The sequence below is a fragment of the Melospiza georgiana genome, chromosome 3 (genome assembly GCF_028018845.1).
Source record: "Melospiza georgiana isolate bMelGeo1 chromosome 3, bMelGeo1.pri, whole genome shotgun sequence".
NCBI lineage: Eukaryota > Metazoa > Chordata > Aves > Passeriformes > Passerellidae > Melospiza > Melospiza georgiana.
In genome coordinates this window covers 2,743,258-2,764,097 of record NC_080432.1, presented here as the reverse complement: position 1 = coordinate 2,764,097, position 20,840 = coordinate 2,743,258, and the positions used below count along the sequence as shown (strand labels likewise).

At 51.2% G+C, this 20,840-nt stretch overlaps 1 protein-coding gene across 1 annotated transcript; it reads left to right on the top strand.

The window, feature by feature from the left end:
• The first annotated feature begins 5,732 nt into the window (after positions 1-5,732).
• On the top strand, positions 5,733-10,008 carry SOX7 (SRY-box transcription factor 7). Its single transcript, XM_058020752.1, has 2 exons — positions 5,733-5,958; positions 7,812-10,008. Exons 1-2 carry the CDS (start codon positions 5,733-5,735, stop codon positions 8,729-8,731), a joined length of 1,146 nt encoding a protein of 381 aa, XP_057876735.1. The 3' UTR covers positions 8,732-10,008.
• Positions 10,009-20,840: the final 10,832 nt, after the last annotated feature.

Sequence of the window (20,840 nt, the reverse complement as noted above, 5' to 3'; positions counted from 1 at the left end):
AGATGGTGGAATTAGCAGAATGCGAGCACAAAGGAGCGACTTGGTTTCATTTCCGCGAAAATCAGACTTTCAAACTCCGAAGCCTTTTGTTATAAATTCATCCATTGTCCTCACAGAATGAGGTGGCTCCCAGTGAAATTACCTGGACACCATGGAAAATGAGAATCCCCTGCTCTGCTGTCGCTCCACAACGGGGAATGAGGCGCTTGCAGCACAGATATTAAAATGTTTTCAGTTTTGGTAACCCCGGGTCAGCAGTGACTGGAGGAAATTTTCCTTTTTGCTTTGGGAACGTTCCAACACTGGTTCTCCTGAGCTCTACCATTCTTTGCAGGGATGGGGCTGTTCTTGGCTTTGAGGCTCGGAATTCACTGCGGGATCCACAGCCAAGGACGTGATTGGCAAGTGGAGTGTTAGAGCAGCAATAATTGAGGTTGAATTGTGCTTGTAAGCACCTGCAGGCACCAAACCACCCTGGGAAGTAGAGACCATGGAAAAATAGTCTTGGTACCACTGTTGGACCCAAATCTGCATGAACTTTGTGGGCTTTTGGAGTTTTGTCTGACTGTGGAGCTTTCCTTGGAGCGAGGGATGGGAGATGGCACTGGGGTACCTCAAGTGACAGCCCAGACATGTGGAAAAAGCAGAATTCCTTGAATTTCCTCCCAAGATGTTCCAGCTTTGATGCTTCACACAGCTGCTGTAAAGCAGAGGTAGAATGGTAAAATCATGGAATCATTAAGGTTGGAAGAGCCCTCTAAGACCGAGTCCAACCATTCCCTCAGCACTGCCAAGGCCACCACTCACCCATGTCCCCAAGTGCCCCGTAGTAACAACCAGGGGTTTTTAAGGCATAAATGCAAGACACCATTAAAGATTTCAGAACCACCTGTGCTTGTGTTCAAGTGAATTTGAGTGCATTGGGATGCAGCTGCTTTGTGACTTTTGTGAATTGAAGAGGCTGAAGGCTGTCCAGGGAAGGGAACAGAGCTCAGGAAGGGGCTGTAACACCAGGAGCATCTGAGGGAGCTGGGAAGGGGCTCAGCCTGGAGAAAAGGAGGCTCAGGGGGGACCTTATGGCTCTGCACAACTCCCTGACAGGAGAGGACAGCCAGGGGGTTTGGGCTGTGCTGCCAGGGAACAGGGACAGGAGGAGAGGGAACAGCCTCAAATTGTGCCTGGAGAGGCTCAGGTTGGACATCAGGAGGAATTCCTTCGGAAGGAGCTTCCCAGGGCAGTGTTGGAGTCCCCATCCCTGCAGGGATTTCAAAGCCACATGGATGTGGCACTTGGGGACATGGGTCAGAGGTGGCCTTGCCAGCGCTGGAGAATGGTTGGACTCGATGATCTCTGAGGGGTTTTCCATCCTAAACCATTCTGTGGCTCTGTGGAGTGTTTGGGGACAGCTCAGCATCGTGCCCATGGCTGCAGTTCTCCTTTCAGCTGCCCTGGTGCTCTCTGCCTCCAGCTCCTCAGCTCTCAGCAAGGACAATTAGCTGCATTCATCAGCGGAATTAACCAATTTTCTCCTGTTTAAACACACGAGACTGAAGGTGTTGCAGCATCCACCTTGAAAAGACACAAGTTACGTCACGAAACCTCCAAACCTGCCAACACCAAGAGAAGGAAGGAAGCTCCAAGAAGAGAGGGAAACCACTCAAAGTCTGCTGGAAGCACTGCCCAGCATCACACCTGGCTGGAAAAAAAAAGATCGGGGAATAGTTTTGGATACAGGGTGAGGATTGTGGGCATCCAAAGCCATCCTTTCCTAATTCTCCCTCACTCCTGGGCAGGAACCTCCAGGAAGGATCTGAGCTCAGAGAACTTGGGGCAATAACCAAGACTTTTGTTTCTGTACCCATTCCGTCCAATAATAAACCAATTTTGTCTTGGATCAGCAAACTTTAGCGAGGTAGGACTGGGAAATGCAGCACAAATACATAATTTGTGGTGGCAGAAGTGGGAATATTGTAAAACAAATGGAAGCTTCATTTCTCAGCAAGTCAAAATCTGCTTCTGAATCACACAAATACATTTTTTTTATCTTAATTCATCTTCATAAATTTAAAGGTGTAAGAGGGAAACTCCTCCTAGTTCCTGTTAACCTAAAGGCACTAAAATATATATTTTTGTAACCTTTAAACTGCATTTTAAAAGTAGTAAGGGCAGAACTATTCAGCACAATGTTGAAAAATTTAGCATTTCAAGGGGTAGGGGAGGGAGCTTTTCTGCTATTTTTTGTATAATGGGAAAGCTCTGGGATTTTTTACCTAGAAAATAAATGGTCCAGGTAGCAATCCCTGGGGAAAACCTGGTGGAATCAAGGAGGATGGGCAGTGGGCAGAGTTGGGAACTGCAGCACTGAGGGAATCTTCTGCTGGGAACCCCCAGCTCTCTCTGCAGAAAATTCCCTTAGGAGCCAAGAGTTTCATCAATAATTAAGGAACATGTGAATATTGAGCTAATTTAGGATTTGCACTTTCTCACATATTTTAATGTCCCTGAAGGTTGGTGGGGTGCGAGGTGGAGGGGGGGAGTAAAAATAAACCCTCCCTTTGCAGGGATAAAATTCCAGATGTCGGATCCACCCCAAAAAAAAAAAAAAAAAAAAAAAAAAAAAAAAAAAAAAAAAGAGGGATATTTTTAAAGAGGTGGTCGTTCCATATAGGGTTCAGCCACTCATTTTCTGCCTGGCCCATGGGAGTTGTTGCCACTGTTCCCCATCCATGAAAATGGGGGAGAACAAAGCTTTCTTCCCCCCTTTGTCTGCTCCATCTATTTTCGCTCGCGGCTTTTTCGCCGCTATTTCCCTGTTCCCAAAGCCCTGGGAGAGCTCTGCTGCTTCCTGTGCCCCAGATACAGGTGAAGCCTCACAGCAGAGGGGAAGGTGAGCACACACACACAAAAACAAGAAAAAAAATGGTAATCCCGCAGTTTTTCCAGACTAATTACCCCGATCCGGTGGTAATTAAGAGGTGGCATTTTCACATGGCCCCAGCCTCCTTTATGTAACGTGGGAGCTTCTGACAGGACAGGTTTGACCAGCATTTTAGGCAGGGTGCAGAATGAAACCCTCCTTACTAATGCCATCAGAATGCCAGGTGCTGCAGGAAAGGGGGAGAAGGGAAAAAAATTGGTTATTAATAATAGTAGCAGTGTTTGCACTTAAAATTCTGTGTGGGGGCCCTGGGAAGGGAGGAAATCCAAATGAGGAATATTCTGCTGGATTTCTTTGTGCTGTAAGCACACAGGAGCCCCAGATTTGGTCTCAGGAGGGTCTGAAAAGCCACAGAGTTGACCCCTGTGATGCCTTTGGGAGGTCAAATGTTACTCCCAGGATGTGGAGGGAATAATGAGGATCGGGAACACCCACAGAGGTGCTCTGAGAGCTTCCAGGCTTTGGCAGCAGAGGCAGGAGTGGGTGCAGGTCCTGTCCTTGCTCAGGGTTTTTCCTCTCCCAAACCTATCCACCCATCCTGCAAAACGTGGAAACACAGTGCAAGCTGGAAGCAATCCTGTAAAAGGCATCAAGAGGAATCCATCCATCTCTTTTCCCAGAGAGGGAAATTCTGCTGCTACTACTAAAAATTCCTGGCCTCTGGGGCCTCCACAGAGGTGTTTTTATATTCATGATAGCCAGGTCCTGAGCATCCTGAGGGTTAAAAAGTTAGAGTGAGCCATGCAACATATTCACCATACCCAAAGTACCATCCTGTTTAAAATGAAACCTTTGCAACCCTGGCAGCCTCCTTTATAGAGCACTTCCACCCTTCCTAAAGGGAGCTAAACAGAATTAAGGTTTTCTTCCCAAAATATCACTGCCAACCTCTGCAGCAGCTCCAGCCTGCAAAATGCACCCGGTTGACCTGTGCAGGGCAGGGTGGGGAGTTTGACATCCTCCCTCCCTGTCCCATCCCGGCACTTCAAGGCGTGAGACAGGATTTTAGGAGAGATCTGGAGCTGCTGGGACAGAACAGGCTGTCCCCAGGAGCGTGCCCAGCTCCAAACCCCAGATAAAAGGCAGCTCCTCCATGTGTGTGTGTGTGTGTGTGTGTGTGGAAAGGGTTTATAAATCTGTCCCGAGACCAGGAAATCTCCTGCGCCTTTTAGATTTAAGAGAAGTTGCCTTCCTGTTGTATTCCCAGATAACAGCAGCTCTGATGGAGCCCACTTGTAAATAGCTTAATAGATTTAATCAGTTCCTTTGGAAAATGTTGCTGCTTCCGCAGGGTTTTAGTTCAGTCCCGGGGAAAAGCTCGGGCAGGGCAGCCGCTGCTTCTGCTGCGAGCGAAGTTGGCGGATTCCAGCTCTCCTGACCCCAAAATCGCTGCTACCCACAAGAAACCAGAACCATCCCGCTCCTGTGCAGCGGGGAAGGGAGAGACCAGGAAGCCCAGGCGGATCCTGCCCGGCTCACATTTACATGAGCTCTCTCCATCACTCCTAATCTGACAAGAGTCAATAGGAACACCCAGGCACGTGGGAAACCTGCCCGAACGCCCCGGCCTGGGATCCGCGCCGGGGTTTTCCCCCCTGCCTTGGGGTCAGATGGGGCAGCCTCGGCCAGCCCCATCCTGCCCATCCCAAAACTCCGTCCCGCTGCTTTTATGGCAGCACAGAGAGGAAACCCACGGTTTCCCTGCAGCCCCATATCTGCGGATCAAAATCATACAGGAATCCAGGCACCAAATGCATTCCCCAGCGCAAATCCCCAAGGGCATGTTCGGTGCCATCACCTTCCTGGAGATCCTTTGTCCTAGTGAGAGGAATGCTGCTTGGATGATTTTCCCACCCAGTTGGGGTTAGTGGGGGACACCGTTGTGTGGCTTTGGGACTTCCATCCCATCCTGCCTTTTTGGGTTGGAGCAGCATTCCATAAAATGCAGCAGCAAGGAAAAGATCCTTTGTCTCCCAGTGTCCAGCGGGGACCGACTGGAGATGTTTCATCCTCTTTGAGCTCCATCCCTGCCTTGTTTTCCCCTAAAAACTCCCTTAGGAGTCCGACCAGGCTGGACAAGCCCCCACCAACATGTTCACTGTGTCCCAGTTTCCATCCCATACAAAGTGATCTGGAAATTTGGGGGGAAAACCCACATGGGGTGGACAAAGCACAGCCTGGGCTGGTGGTTTAAGCAGAAATGGGGAAAAGTTGTCTCTGCTTGTGGTATCTGTGCCTCGATTTCCCTTGGCAAACAGGGTTCCTGCAGCTTGTCAAAGCCTGGAGAGGGGACTTTTGCACCCCAATGGGATCTTCCTTTCAGTGCCATTTTCCTTTTTCCCCCCAGTTTTCAGTGCCTTTATCTCCTCTCTCTCTGTGTTACCCCCCAGCCTTTAAAGTTTGAAGCTCTCTGAGGTGCAGGAGGGCAGCGGGGCTGTTTGTGGGCGGGACACCTCCAGCACTCTCCTCACTCCCTTTCAGCGAGCAAAATAAAGAAAAAATAGTAATAAAAGAGGGGGAGGGGGGAGTGGGAAGGAGAAAAGGGGGGTGCAGGGGGTGCTGCTTCCCCGGGGGGGGGGTGCCGGGCAGAAGGGGTGGGGAGAACTTTCCTCGCAGCACCATCCCGGCCGGGGCTGAGGAGTTTGCAAACAAGGAGGAGCAGCGAGTCCCTTCGGTGTCATTGGAGGAGGCTTTTTCCAAGGAGCTCATAAATACGGGAGAGGCCGGGCAGGAGGCTGGGACTGCGCGGGGACCCCGAGGGCAGCGCGGCGGGGCCGGGGGGGCCGGGGGGGCCATGGCTGCGCTGCTCAGCACATTCCCCTGGCCGGAGCGGCTGGAGGGGGACACGGGCGAGGGGCTGTCCCCAGGGCCACCCCCCCGAGCGTCGCAGGGCGAGAAGGGCTCCGAGAGCCGCATCCGCCGGCCCATGAACGCGTTCATGGTGTGGGCGAAGGACGAGAGGAAGAGGCTGGCGGTGCAGAACCCCGACCTGCACAACGCGGAGCTCAGCAAGATGCTCGGTGAGCAGCGCGGGGGGCGCGGGGTTGGGGAGGGGGGAAATCGGGGACCCAGCCGGGCATCCCCGGGGGTGCAAACCCTGCCCGGATCCGGTGCCCCGGGGGGAGAACACGGGCACCCACTTGGCAATCCAGGTGCAAATCCTGATGGGATTCGGTGACACCGGAGATCCCTGCGTGTGCAAACCTTCTTCGGAATCGGTGCCCATGAGCCCAGCAGGGCATTCCCGGGGGTGCAAATCCTGCCCGGATCCGGTGGCACGGGGGATCCGGCACCCACCCGGGATTGGGATGCACACCCTGCTGGGATCCAGCGCTCCGGGCTTGGTCCCCAGGCACCCACCTGCGGTCCTGGGAGTGAAAACCCGAATTCAGTGCGTTGAGGTGGGGATCCAGGCACTCTCTGGCCATTCCTGGGGTGCAAATCCAGCGCCCCATGTTGGTCACCATGCACCCACCCGGTCATCCCGGGGTGCAAATCCCACCCAGATCCAGCGCCCCGGATTGGGAATGCTAGCTCCACTGGCCATCCCTGGGGGTGCCAACCCTGCGCAGGTGGGGACCCGGTCTGGCACGCAGCAGGAGGGCACGCCTACACCTTTCTGGGTGGTTTTGGGGTGCAAAGCCAGCCCGGGTGCAGCACTCTGGGGCTGCAATACCCGATGAAGTTTAGCAGCACCATGCACCCACTCTGTCACCCACGGGGTCCCACACTCCAGGTGTGCAGCCTCTCCTCGGGGTGCACAGCCCGATGGTGTCCTGCACCCCAGGGCACAGGCACCCTGCCACCTCTCTGCTGCAAGCCCTGAGGGTGCTGCCCTGCTCTGCAAAGAGGGACCCCCCCAATTTTCCTGGCCTGTCCTTGCTGTGCCACTTTGTATTACATGGCTGAAGGGGGTGTGTGTATATGTCTGCTGTTACTTCTGGGGGATCACATCCCATTTTGAGCACACATTTGTTTCCCACTCCCCATCTACTATTTCTCCCTTCCTCCCAATCCTCATTTTGATGTGAAACTGAGAGGGCAAACCAAAATTATCAGCCCAGGCAGCCTGAGAAAGAGCTGCCCGAATTGCAACAGAGATTTGCTGCCCAACCTCTTATCCAAAGTTTGTGTTTCCCTGGACAGTTCTGTGGTGTTTTCTTTGGTGGTTTGGGTTTTCTCCTCTCTGCTTTGCCATGCAGCATCTCAGCTTATTAGTGTTATTTTTGCTGTCTCAGGCCATGGGAAGGCATCAAAGGCTTTGATGTGTATCCTCATTTCTCCCCCTTACCCTGAGGAGCAGCCTGGGACAGCCTCACTGTGGGATAAAACCCCCCCTACCCAATGCTGCTTCTCTGTGCTGTGTCTTGGGGACATTTTATCTCAAACAGGGAGGCACGAGGTCATAGGATTACAGAATCATGGAATGGTTTGGGTTGGAAGGGACCTTAAAAAACATCTAATCCATGGGCAGAGACACCTTCCACCATCAAGACCAGCTGTCACAGTGCCCAGGTCTCCTTGTGCCCTGCTGCAAGCCCTGGCAGGGCACAAACTGGGGCACCTTAAAGGACAGCACGTCCTGACCCTCTGCTCAGCCAAGCACGGCCTTGGCTGTCCCTGCTCCACAGGGAGCTGGGAGAGTTCGTCTGCCTGGATTTATTTACTAACCCCAAACCCACCTTGTGTGGGGACTTGGGATGAAGGGAGTCAGAGACCCTTTAGCAGCCTCAATTCCCTCCTTCTTCTCCCACCCACTCCCACCACATCCCTCCGCGGGGGTTTTTGGGATGTGTCCTCTGCGTGTGCCAGGTGGGACACTGGGCACCCTTGGGAGGCTGTGGGTGCTAAGGGAGCGTGTCCTCCGTTTCAGGGAAGTCCTGGAAGGCGCTGAGCCTGTCGCAGAAGCGTCCCTACGTGGAGGAGGCCGAGCGGCTGCGGGTGAAGCACATGCAAGATTATCCCAACTACAAGTACCGGCCCCGTCGGAAGAAGCAGGTCAAGCGCATCGGGAAGCGGGTGGATCCCAGCTTTCTGCTGGGCAGCCTCACACGGGGTGACCAGAACTCTGTGCCGGAAAAGCGGACCTGCAGCCGGGCTGGGGGGGACAAAGAGGGCCCGGGTGAGTACCCCCCCCGCCCGGGGCTGCCGGCAGTGCGGGCGTACCGGGAGCCTCCAGGCAGCAGCGGCGGCAGCAGCACCAGCGTGGACACCTACCCCTACGGGCTGCCCACCCCGCCGGAGATGTCCCCTCTGGATGCCATAGACCCCGAGCAGAGCTTCTTCTCCTCGCCCTGCCCCGAGGAGCATCACCGCTCCCACCTGGCCGGTGCCACCTTCTCCCCACCGGAGTTTGCAGGTGGTTCCCTGCCCTGCGGCCACCACACACTCAGCCCCATGCCACCACAGCCGGCCACCTGCATGATCCCCCCGGCCTCCAGCTGCCCTTCCCTTCCTCCTCCTCCTCCTCCCAGCTACTACACACCCGCCTTCCCCTCCCTGCCCCCTCCCAACCTCCATGCCCACCTGGGCCAGCTCTCCCCACCGCCCGACCACCACGGCTTTGACACCTTGGACCAGCTGAGCCAAGCGGAGCTGCTGGGGGAGATGGACCGCAATGAGTTTGACCAATATCTCAACAACCCCGGCCACGGTGACCACCACCACCACGGAGGGGCCTTGGCCAATGGGCATATCCCAAGCTCTGGCAGCTCCCACAGCTCCGAGAACAGCCTCATCTCCGTCCTGGCTGATGCCACAGCCACCTACTACAATAACTACAGCGTGTCTTAGGAGCCCAGCCGGGGCCGCCTGGAGCGGCCCAGGAAGGACCCGACACTGTTCCGAGGCGTTGCTCCCTCAGGGTGACCGAAGCACAGGGCCCTGGAGTCTCCTCGGTGCTGTAGGTAAAGGATTTGGGTTGTTGGGTCACCACCGTGCAAAGCCTGGAGTGCTCTGCTCCCACCGTGGCCAGGGGGCACTTCCCGATGCCAAAGCCCTTTGGCCAAGTCCCTCTTCCAAAGCAGGGATGCTCCTGGGAGCACTGGAAGGCTGCCCTTCATTTTGGGGTATCCCCAGCTCTGCTTTGGAGTCAGGAGTGCTGCAGCACCCCGCAAACGTCAGGTCTGAATTCCCCCTGGAAGGGGGAAAGGCAGGGATGGGAGAAGGGAAGATTTTGGTGAAGGTCCATGAGCTGTGTTTGGGTTCTGGTGGTGGCATTGCTGCCTGACCACCCTGACCTGCCTGAGCACTCCAATGGGGATTAAAGCCCACATCCCCTGTCCCAAAGCATGGACTGGGGGTTTCATCCCTTGGGAAACCCCAGAGAGGATGGGACACCAGCCAGGAGAGGGTTGAGCCTGCTCTGGAGTGGGGTAAGATCAGGGCTTGGAAAGGCAGGATCCAGTCGGCATCCACCCCGGATGGGAGCAGGTCCTGGGATGAACATTTTGGCCAAGAGGTGATGATGTAGCAGACACTTTTTTTATCAAACATCCTTTGAAGGGGAAGGCTCCGTATTTGGAGCCACAGTGCCCAATGCCTCTCCTAACTCTGGCGTTTTATTGCTTGTAATAAAGCTGTACATTGATTTATTCCTTCCATTACTCCTCCCACCCCCCCACCTCGGATTTTGTATTGCTCGAGTTCTCTTCCTTTCCATAAAAATGAAGCTTTATTTTAAATCAGTTATATGACATGATTAATCTTAGTGTTTACTGTATGGCACTTGGTAATGATTAGTTAGTAACGTGGTTATGATTTCCTGGTTTCAGTCCCCAAAATGTATTAATAATAATTGCAAAGAAAACTTTTAAAAAACCCCCAAAAGTTCACTGGTTTTTAAGCTAATACATTCCATCTCTTTTGTGTGACTCTATGCATTTTGAATGAGTGTAGATACGAGTTTGCATAAAATATTTAATTTAAATAAATGTTTTTATATGATGATTGTTCAATGATTTAAATTGCTGTCGCTATTGACAACAGTTTTCAAAACAGAAACATTTCCCGTGCAAGTGCTATTTTTTTATATTTTTGTTGTCATCGTTGTTGTTGGTATTTTCAGCCAAATTTTTCTACTTCCATTTTTTTATAAATAAAACAAAGATCTGTGGTTATCTTTACAAATTGTGGACTGCTTTCTAACAAACAGACTCAGGGCATGATGAGTGCTTACCCTTACTTTTCATGGAGTGTCTTGGAGCTCAGGTCACTGTGCTGGCCTTGATCCTGCTTTTGCCATCTCTCAGATGTGATCTTTGTAATCCTGTTTCCATATTACAGTGAAGTGAGGAGCTTTGCCTTTGGTGTCTTGGTGAGCACAGATGATGTTGCCAATTTATGGAGTGAGTGCCAGTGCCTGGAGCGTGGGTTTTGGCTGCATTTAAGGTTCTCTTTTCTTTCACAGTTTGGGTAATTCACCTTTTAAGGTGCTCCACAGTGTGGGGACCTTGAAAAGGGTCCTCATTTCAGGTGCAGATCGAGGCAGTGAGGCCTCAGAAATATGTGGGGGTCAAATTTGGCGAGGCACATGAAGATGATGTTGAATGATGGTCTTCAGGCCTGGCCAGCAAAGAGAAACCTTAACCCATGTTGTTGTGGAAAAGCATCACAGCCTGCTCTTGCCAGACATTAAATCAAGCTGTGTCCCTGCTGTCCTTGAGGTTAAGCCAGGCACAGAGAATCCCAGAGTTGTTAGGGCTGGAAGGGACCTCTGGAGATCCAAGCCAGGGTAAACATCTCTCAAAGCAGGTGTCCTCCCAGGCTGGGTCCTCCTGCTTGGCCCCAAAAAGTGGAGGAGCACATTTCTTAGTGCACTTTATGGTGATGCCATCTCTGTTTGGTGGCTGGGAGGGGTCTTCAGAGGTCACCCAACCCAATCCAACCCAATCCTGTCCCTTGTCTGCCATAAATTACATCACTGATCCACAAAGCCCATGATCCCAGAAGGTGGAGGCTGTGTGAGTATTTGAGGAGGCACAACATGACCCTGTCCTGTTCTCCTTCATCCCCCACTTGTATCCCCTGGATTCAGCTCTCCCATCCTGCCTCTTCCTTCTTCCATCTCTCAGGCATCCAAATTCACCCTTGGTCTTTCCTTTCAGAAAGGAAATGGATGCCTTGGGGTGTCCTGCCAGCCCCAGGTACTGTGGTGGCTCCCTGACTGGGGTGGCTCAGCCCAAATGTGACTCTTCCAAGAGGATTTTGGAGCTGGAGGGAGGGAGGATCCTGTTTGGCCTCTCTGCCCAGCAGCGTTGACTCACGTGGGACCATGCCAGGAGCAGGAGTGGGGCTGCTTTCCCCTTCTCCATCTCTCCCTGCAGTCCCTGTGGTGCCCCCGGCCTGAGAGACAGCAGAGAATGGTGAAACTGCCCTGGGAAGGAGGCTCAGCTGTCCCAGCTTCCTCAGAAATTCAGCTCTGGGTATTGCCACCAGCCTGATGTGGTATGTCACATTCTTATCCTATAGGACCCTTTCTCCAGGACATTGGCTTCTCCTTCTGGTCCTTCTCCTTATTCCCATGCTCTGAGCAACGATGGGATCAAATACACAATCCTATGGGCCTTTTCCCTCCTTGCTTTCATCCCATGCAGGGCTGCTGGAAACAAACCCAGGGTCTGATTTCCCCAGGAAAAGGGGTTTCTCCACACACCCCATCCCCAAGGAACCCATCGTGCCCGGATGAACGGAGATCCCCGCCAGCCAAGCCTGTCCCCACTTGCTCAACCCAGAGCCACGTGAGGAGAGCTGGGAGCTTGTCCCTGTGCTCTCTGCACGCCAGGAACAGCTACAGGCCCCAACCGGGAGCTGGGGCCCCCCGAGGGCGTTGGGAGCCGCAGCCAAGGCGAGGTGCGGCTCCCTGGGAGCCACGGCCGGATCCGGGCACACGCCCAGCGCCCGGAGCAGCCGGCTCCCACCTCCAGGACACTGCAGCTGAGAGCAGATTCAGGAGCTTTCCATCCCTCTGGGGGGATGGAAAATGAGGTGCTATGGGTCAATCCCCCCTCTACCCACAGCAATTTTTTCCCTGGATCTGGGCACGCACCCAGCACCCAGAGCAGCTGGTTCCCACCTCCAGGACACTGCAGCTGAGATGATATTCAGGAGCACCACCTCTCCCTCCTCTGGGGGTATAGAAAATGAGGTGCTATGGGTCAATCCCCTCTACCCACGGCAATTTTTTCCCTGGGAGCCATGGCCAAATCTGGGCACACACGCAGCACCTGGCTCCCACCTCCAGGACACTGTGGCTGAGATGAGATTCAGGAGCACCAACCCTTCTCTGGGGGGATGTAAAATGAGGTGCTATGGGTCAATCCCCTCTACCCACAGCAATTTTTTCCCTGGGAGCCACATCTGGATCCAGTCATGCACCCAGTGCCTGGAGCAGCTGGTTCCCACTGCCAGGACACTGCAGCTGAGAGCAGATTCAGGAGCTTTCCATCCTGCTAGGGGGATGTAAAATGAGGTGCTATGGGTCAATCCCCTCTACTCACAGCAATTTTTTCCCTGGGAACCACGGCTGGATCTGAGCACACACCCAGAGCAACCGGCTCCCACCTCCAGGACACTGCAGCTGAGATCAGATTCAGGAGCACCACCCCTTCTTTCCATCTCTGGGGGGATGTAAAATGAGGTGCTGTGGGTCAATCCCCTCTACCCATAGCAAATTTTTCCCTGGATCCAGGCACACACCCAGCACCCAGAGCAGCCAGCTCCCACCTCCAGGACGCTGCAGCTGAGATGAGATTCAGGAGCTTTCCATCCCTCTAGGGGGATGGAAAATGAGATTCTGTGGGTCAATCCCCTCTAGCCACAGCAATTTTTTGGGATGCAGGGCATTGCTGCAGGGAGCAGATGGAAAATAAGTGGCTGGCAGAGGTGGGAAGGAGTGGTTTTGCTTGGAGAGTGGGCATCCATATGAAAGACTGTTGGCCATCACCATTTATGGATGTTGGAGGGTGTCTAGACCTCAAGCAGGACTTGTTCTGCATCGGTCCTGGGCATGTTTCTCCTCCCTCCCCATCCCAAATCCAGGAGCCATGGCTGTCTCTGTGCTTGCTGAGGAGTATTGTGGTTTATGGCCTGCTGTCCCCAACCTGGGAACCAACAGGAAAATCAAATCAGGGCTGCAGGAAGGGGTAAAACAGCCTCACACCACACTGGGCTCCTGCTCAGGGGTGTCAGCTTGGGCCAGGACAGGGGTACCTGTCATTGCCATGAGGTGAGCAAGGTGTGGCTCCCTCTGCCCCTGCTGTCCAGTGGCCTTGGCCAGTCCTTGGCCCCTGTGGCTGTGCAGGTCATGGTGGGAGGCATGGGGAGCAGGGATGAGGTCACCTTCCTGGAGATATGGAATTTGGGCTGGCCAGGAGCTGCCTGCCCTGTGTGTCATGCCCTGGGTAATTTCCCTTGCATCCCTTGAGCAGGTGTTGACTCCTCTGTGCTCTCTCTGCTTGTCCCAGTGCCACTGGACAGGGGTGGGCTGTGGTGACAAACAGCCACGTGGATGCTCCATGCCTCAGTTTCCCTGTCTGTAAAACAGAGATAAGTCTTCCTTCCCTCCAGTGTCAGGACATGACCCGTCTCTTCCCCAGAATTTGAACAGGACCATGTGCTTGTGCTGCCTTTAGCACAAGGCGTTCCTGCCCTGTTTGAGAGGTCTGGATTCTGCTATGAAATCAGCTGGGAGATAATTTTCCCTGATTTTTCAAAGCAGAACCAGGTGAGGGAAGTAGAGCCAGAGAAGGGGGTGAGGTGACTGGACAGGGCTCACACTTCAAATCAGCAACAGAGCCTTGAGAGACACATCCAACTCCCCCAAACCCCCACATCCTAAATCCCTTTTTTTCCCCCTTTTTTTGCTCACCTTCCCCCTCCATCCCTTTTTTTCCCCCCACCCCACCCCGACTCCGAACCCTGCTACACCCCACGGCGGGGAGGGCAGGATCAGACCCTCCCTCCTGTCTCTCTCTCCCGAGGAGGGAATGAGACAAGCTGCTGAGTGGTTTCCTGCCCAGCACTGCCAATGGGAGCTGCTTGGGGTGCCGGGAGCAGGGGAGGATGTATCCGGAGCTGAGTGTTTCCTGGCAGATAAGGCCAACCCCTCCTGCCGGATGTTATGAGTCCAGGTCCTACCTCCACGTTTCAAGAGAAGGGGCCGAGGAAAGGCTTGGATGTTTATGTCAAGGAAAAATAACTTCTCCCTCTGTGTACAATCCTCTGGCTCCCCCAGGGCTACGTGCGGCAGGGTAAATGCTGGGAATAGGAAAACGGGCGAGGAGGAGGGTGATGGGGAGCAAGGAGGGATGTGGGCAGGCTGTGGGTTTCTCCCTGCTTGGGGATGTGCCAAAGAGAGGATGGATGTGGGGAGAAGAGCCTGAGGATGGATAGTGCATGGTCAGCACTGTGGGGTCAGGCTCATCGTCAATCCAGAGTCACCGGGGCTGACCCCCACGTGTCACCCCAGTGTCCATCTGGAGCAGATCCAGGCCCAATCAGAATTTCTCCTCATCCTTCAGGTGAGCCCCTTCGAGGCCAGAGCCAAGGCAGTCCCCATGGCCAGAGATAAGGGTTATCCTGCCCATCTGTGACATCCAGGGAATCAGAGATGCTGGCAGAGGGAGGCAGAGTTGGGTCTGTGCAGTGGGTATGGAGGGAATGAGTAAAACACGGATTTTCTCCATATTTTTCGTAATGAATAAGTGGAATAATCCAATGCTGGCCAGAGCCTCCTCTTTGACTTGTAGCTGTGCTATCTTAACACCTTTCTGGGAACATCCCCTAGGCTCAAGCCTGTGCTCTGTGCACTGCCTGAGGGATGGTGCATGTCCAGGGCCACCTCTGGATGATGGAAGGAACATGGAAACACCTGCACTACACTTAGATTGATGAAAAAATTAGGATAGGGAAGACTCTCAGCCCCCAGGCATTACCATTCCCACTGAAATTAAGCCAGATTCCAGCACAGCCGTGCCCAGGCCACAAATCCTGACCCAGGCCCAGGACAGGGGAAGTGAGAACATTCCTGGTGAGGGTTTGGATGTGATCAATATTTGGATGGGTCCTGACATTGAACAGCTTTTCACGGCATTTTGTCTTCATCACCAAAAGGGAGAAATTAGACAAAATCTGGCAATCTCCTGTCCAGGATGATTAACAAGAGCTGAGCTGCCTCCTATTCCCATCTCAATCCAAGAAGGACTGCTGGAGGTCCCATTCCCCACCCAGTGGATCCAAGAGAGGACTGGAGGACAAACTGAGAAGAAAGGAGAGAGGGAAAAGCCCTGTTTTTCCTCCTTTGAGCTTGAGGAGCTCAGGGAAAAGCCCTGTTCTTCCTCCTCTGAGCTTGAGGAGCTCAGGGAAAAGCCCTGTTCTTCCTCCTCTGAGCTTGAGGAGCCCATGAGGGCTCCCACTGATATCTGAAGGGCATCCAGGGAGCGCTGCTGCCTTCAGGGAGAATTTTGGGACAAGAAGCCTGGTGCTGGAGCCCTGACCTGTGCCCTCCTCCAGTGCCCCTCTTCCCTGAGGCCCTGGAATTCCCCCTAGTCCCATCCAGCCAGGACACCGCCTCAGCCAGGCCCGAGATCTTGTTTCTTTTCCCTTTGATTTCCAGGAGCTCCCACTCGGCCCCCAGAGCTCCACGGCAAACAAAACATCAGAAGGGCAGGCCTGGTGGTGCAGGAAGGAAACTGGCTCATGTGGGGCTGAGTCACGATCCCGCTGCTCCTCCCGGCATCCCAGGGAGCGGGATTGGGATCGGGGATCAAGGGATGCCAGGTCCCACCGACCCCTGACCGGCTGGGGCACCAAAAATGCTCCTGCAGCACCATCACCACCACCCTGCTCTGTTTGTTTTGATAAATAAAGCATGGCTTGTGGGCTTTTTTTCCATTAAGTTGCAGTGGGAAAGGCTGGATTTTCTTCCCTTTTGAGGGAAAAGTCTCCACACTGCCCATTTGGGCCCCGGCCAAAATTCAGGGAGGCTGCCAAAAAGCTGAGTTTAAAAGAGGCTCCTCAGCATCCCTGACCTGGGACCAGCTAGGTGATTTTCTCCTCTCAGGGCCAGACTTCATGTCTAGAGCTTCACATGGCTGTGATTGACACCACTCAGACATTTTCAACTCTCCCCCTCAGATTAATGTAGATTAAAAAAAAAATTAAAAATAATTCAAAATACACACACATATATATGTATATATATATAATATATCTAATAAGTATATATATATATATATAATATGTGTGTGTATATATATCTAATATGTATATATATATATATATATATATATATATATATGAATGATAAATACTCCCAACTCTATGCCTCTCATTTACTGGAGATACCAAACATAATATAATATAATATAATATAATATAATATAATATAATATAATATAATATAATATAATATAATATAATATAATATAATATAAATATATAAACATAAATATAAATAGATAAAATTATATATAGCTAAATATAACTATGCATAAATATATAAATATAAACACATACAGGAGACATTACATACATGTACATATATACATGTATAAGAGATCCTTGTCTATATATATATATTAGAAAAACTAGTTCAAACTTTTTAGCAAGGCCAGTCATGATAGGTTAAAGTGTAATTGTTTTAAACTAAGAGAGGGTAGATTTAGATTAAATATCAGAAAGAAACCTGGTCTAGTAGAAGGAGACCCTGCCCATGGCAGGGGGTGGAATGAGAGGCGTTTTGAGTTCTCTTCCAACTCAAGCCATTCTTGCATTCCATGATTTTATGATTTTATAAATATTTATGCATGTTCACACAGAGGACATAGGACACATGGCCTAGAGACAGCAGCCTCCCTTGGTCTCCTTTGCAATATCTCTCAGCACAGTCTGGTGGAACTCTCAGTAGAGTCCATGTCTCATGTGCCCTATCAGGGTGGATATCAGGGAAAGGTTCTTCCCCAAAAGGTGTTTGGGCACTGCCCAGGCTCCCCAGGGAATGGGCACAGCCCCAAGGCTGCCAGAGCTCCAAGAGCATTTGGACAATGCTCACAGGGTGGGATTGTTGGGATGTCTGTGCAGGACCAGGAGTTGGACTGGATGATCCTTGTGTTGTCCCTTCTAAATCAGGATCTTTCATTATTCCAGGATTCTGTGATTTTCACCCTCTTCTGTGCTGGCCAGGGAGAGGTGACAGCCTCTGGTTGTGCCCCAATGGCCTGGTGGTTCCAGAGGCTCCAACGCCCTTCATGGATGCACCTATGCAGGAAAATGAAGGGATCAGCTCTGAACCCCACTGGTCCATCCTCTCAGCCTCCCAAAAGAGGATGGCAGCACCCAAAAAGTGTCCTGGGAATGATCTCTGGCCTTTGCTCACCTTGAACCTCTGCCACTTGGTCTGGGCCAATATCACCCCCAACAACTGGAATGTCATTGGGAAGCCTCTGATCCTGTTCCTGTTTCTTGATGGGCTCTTCTGGAGCATGGATTTGTCTGCTGGGCTTTTACTGCCTTAGATAACATTTCTGCTTCCCTCCCTCATGCCCAGGGAGATGGAAGGTGTGTTGCAGTTGCAGAACTGTGTGCTCCAGGATTAGGAAAGGTCCTTTGTGCAACCTCCCTGCTCCTTCCAGGTGCCAGGAATTGCAGGAGAGCTGGAGTTGCAGGAGTTCCCAGGATGTGACAGTGCATTGGAAGGCACTGGTGGATCTTGTGGTTGCAGGACCACAATGAACTTTTCTCCCCCCTTGGACAACTCTCAGCTCAGGCAGATTTGGGTGCATCCACTCAACATTTAAATTTCTTACAGGTTCCTTCCCAGTGACTGCACTGGGAAAGCCTGATCAGTGATTAAAGGTGGGATTTAACTCCCAGGTGTGCCCAGCTGTCTCCACTCTGATTTGGAGGTCAAATCCATCCTGGTGCAGTTTTCTCAATTGGTTCGAGCATGATGCCAATACTGCCATGGTTGTGGGTGTGATCTCTCTGTGGGAAATTCTCTTAAAAGTTGGACTTGACGATGCTTGTGGGTCCCTTTCACCTCAGAATATTCTGTGATTCTGCGATTCTCACAGAAATGCTGAGGTTCTAAAGGACCTCTGGAGATCCCATATGGGACCTCTGATGATCTTTTCCTAGATGGAGGCCTGGCTTGGAGGCAGAAGGAGGTGGGAGTCTCCTGGGGTTGGCTGTCCCTCTCCAAACCAGCATGGCATTCCAAAATGCCTTTTCCTGGTGGCCTGGAGACCCTTCACTTGAAACAGAAGCCACATCTCCACTAACAACACACAGATTTGGTATCTCAGCACCATGGTCCCATAGAGGATCCATGGAGGTCCCAACTCTCCCAGCATCTCCCACGCCAGAGCTCCTCCCAATCCAGGCTCCTCTTCCCTTCTTTTGCTCAAGGGAAAGAAGAGAAGGAAACCCACACCACCCTGCCTGTTCTCCATCCCCAACCTCCTGAAAAGTACCAAAACCCACTCCAAGGGAATTTCCCCAAGGCATGGGGCTCCCCTATAAAGGACCTGCTGTACTAAATGACCCATCAGACCTTCCTCGTTGCTCTTCCCTGCTGCCTTCCTGGGTTCAAAAGGTGATTTGGGATGACATGCTCTGCTCTGCATGAACTTACCAGCTATTGCCAGCTCTTGCCAGCAGCGTGACGAGACACCCCTTCACTGTACATTAATTCCAGCAGGCGTACGGCCCAGCAATCAAAGTGCCTCATTAAACTTTAATTAAATTTCCCAAGTGATTTGCTCCCGGGCGGAGAACCTGCAAGGCAAGCCCAAGCAAGTCTCTGTGTGTGTGTGTACATGTGTGTGAGTGTGTGTGTCTGGGATTTTGGGGTCTTTTTTGGTCCTTTTTTTTTCCCAAAATGTTATCAACATCTCATGGCTGGGGTATGGAATAAAGCCCGAGGTGGAAATGCAGGCCAGAGGTGAAAATCCAGGTCAGACTAGGGAGAAAAGCCAAACTGAACAGACATTCTGCTCCTGCCACTCCTGCTGAGTGCTGATCTCCTAGAAGGAGAGTCTCCAGGGCCTTCTCTTCTCCTGGCTGAACAATTTTAACTTTCCCTGCTGTTGTCCTGGAAGACCAGGAAGATTTTGCACTACAGTCCTTTTGTAGGATATAGAGACAGGAGATAGAAAGGTCAGGAATTAGAATTCAGCCTCAGATCAGTTCCCACAATCAAAGCTTGGCAAAAAAACAGAGGGATGAAAGAATTCCAAAGTTGAAATGGATGGAAAACAAAACTAGATCTCTTTCTATTAAAACTTGGTGAAAAACCAGAGGGAGAAAGGAATTCCAAATTTGAAATGGATGGAAAACAAAACTAAATCTCTTTCTATCAATGACAAGTCTTAGGATCAGAGGGTGAGAGTTAGAAGGGACCTTAAGGACCATCCATTTCCAACCTCTGCCATGGGCAGGGACATCTTCCACTATCCCAGGTTGCTCCAAGCCCTGTCCAGCCTGGCCTTGGACACTTCCAGGGATCCAGGGGCAGCCACAGCTCCTCACATGAACCTGTGTCCAACCTCTGCCTTCATGACCAGCTGGCCTGGTCTGGTCAAAACTCTTTCCAGAGCAAGGTGGCTGCACCTGAACACCCCCAGGAATGGCCCTTGGGCCGTGCTGACTCCTGGGATCATTTGGGCTCACTCCAGCAGACTCAAACCCAAGCCAGGAGCGCAAACAAGCAACGTCCAGTCCACATCCAGACATATCCAGGTTGTCTCTGTCATTTCCTGCGAGCTGCAAGTTGATCTCCAGATTCAAATTCCCTGAAGGCTCCAGCAGGAGCCAAACCCAAGGCTGTGTTCAGGGGACTGCACAAAACTGACCCAGCACCAACTCCACAGGTCCCTGTGCTGGGATCCTGCACAAGGTGAAATTTCCCCGTGTTTTTCCTTGGGCTGGAGTGGATGGATAGCAAACAAAAGCAAATACTGGAGCACTTATTCCCATCGAAAGAGGCACGAGCACAAAACCCAGTCACCCCCTTGAAACTTGGAGTGAGGTGGGGATTTCCATGTATTGCCTGTGCTTCCAGATCTGCAGATAAGGGTACAGCTGGTCAAACATTTTCCATTGATGATTTCCTTGCAGAAAACATCCTTCTAAGGAAAAAAAAAGGCCCTGTAACTTAAAGAAAACTTAGCGTTTAGCTTTGTTTCCCTTAAACACACTTAAAAAGAAAGTGCATTTTATGCAACTTTTCAGGTTTTTCTCGTAGAAAAGAAAAATAAAAGTGATGAGGGACGAGTCAGAGTGAGATTGTTTGATTTTTTCAAAATGACAAGATGTATATTTTTTTAGTGTTTTTCATAGCAATATGCAAACTCTCCCAAAACATCCATAGAAAACAGACCTTTTTTTTTTTTTCATGTTCTGTGCTTTTTCCTTTCCATTAGCTGTATTTAACAGTTTCTTGGTCAAGTTTCATCCTCATCACCAGATTCTACCAGTTTGCAGACCTATTTAGTTTTAAGGGTCAGAATAGATGATCTTCAAAGATCCCTTGCAGCCCAGTAATTCTGTAATTTAAACCCTTTCTACTTTAATATTAACTATATTCAGGTGTATAACTGTGAGTAAAAACAAGAGATTTTTCAATAAAATTGAAAGATTACTACTCTCAATTAAACAAAGATAAAACTGAAATAAAGAAGATGATTTTCACTATAAAAAAAGATTTTAATAAGAACTTTTTTTTTTTTTTTTTTTACAAAAGGCATTTTTTTTTTTTTTTATTGAGCATATAAAGATGAGAATCTCAGCTGGGAAAACAACTGGGATTTTCCAGTTATTTGTTGCTGATTTTGTCTGTCCCTTCAGTCAAATAGGATAAAAAATATTATTATGAACATTCCCTAGAATGTTCATTTTCTAGAAA

Coding starts and splice junctions, on each gene's coding strand:
- SOX7 (XM_058020752.1), top strand. CDS start 5,733: ATGGCTGCGCTGCTCAGCACATTCCCCTGGCCGGAGCGGCTGGAGGGG. Junction 5,959..7,811: donor GGAGCTCAGCAAGATGCTCG/GTGAGCAGCGCG, acceptor CCTCCGTTTCAG/GGAAGTCCTGGAAGGCGCTG.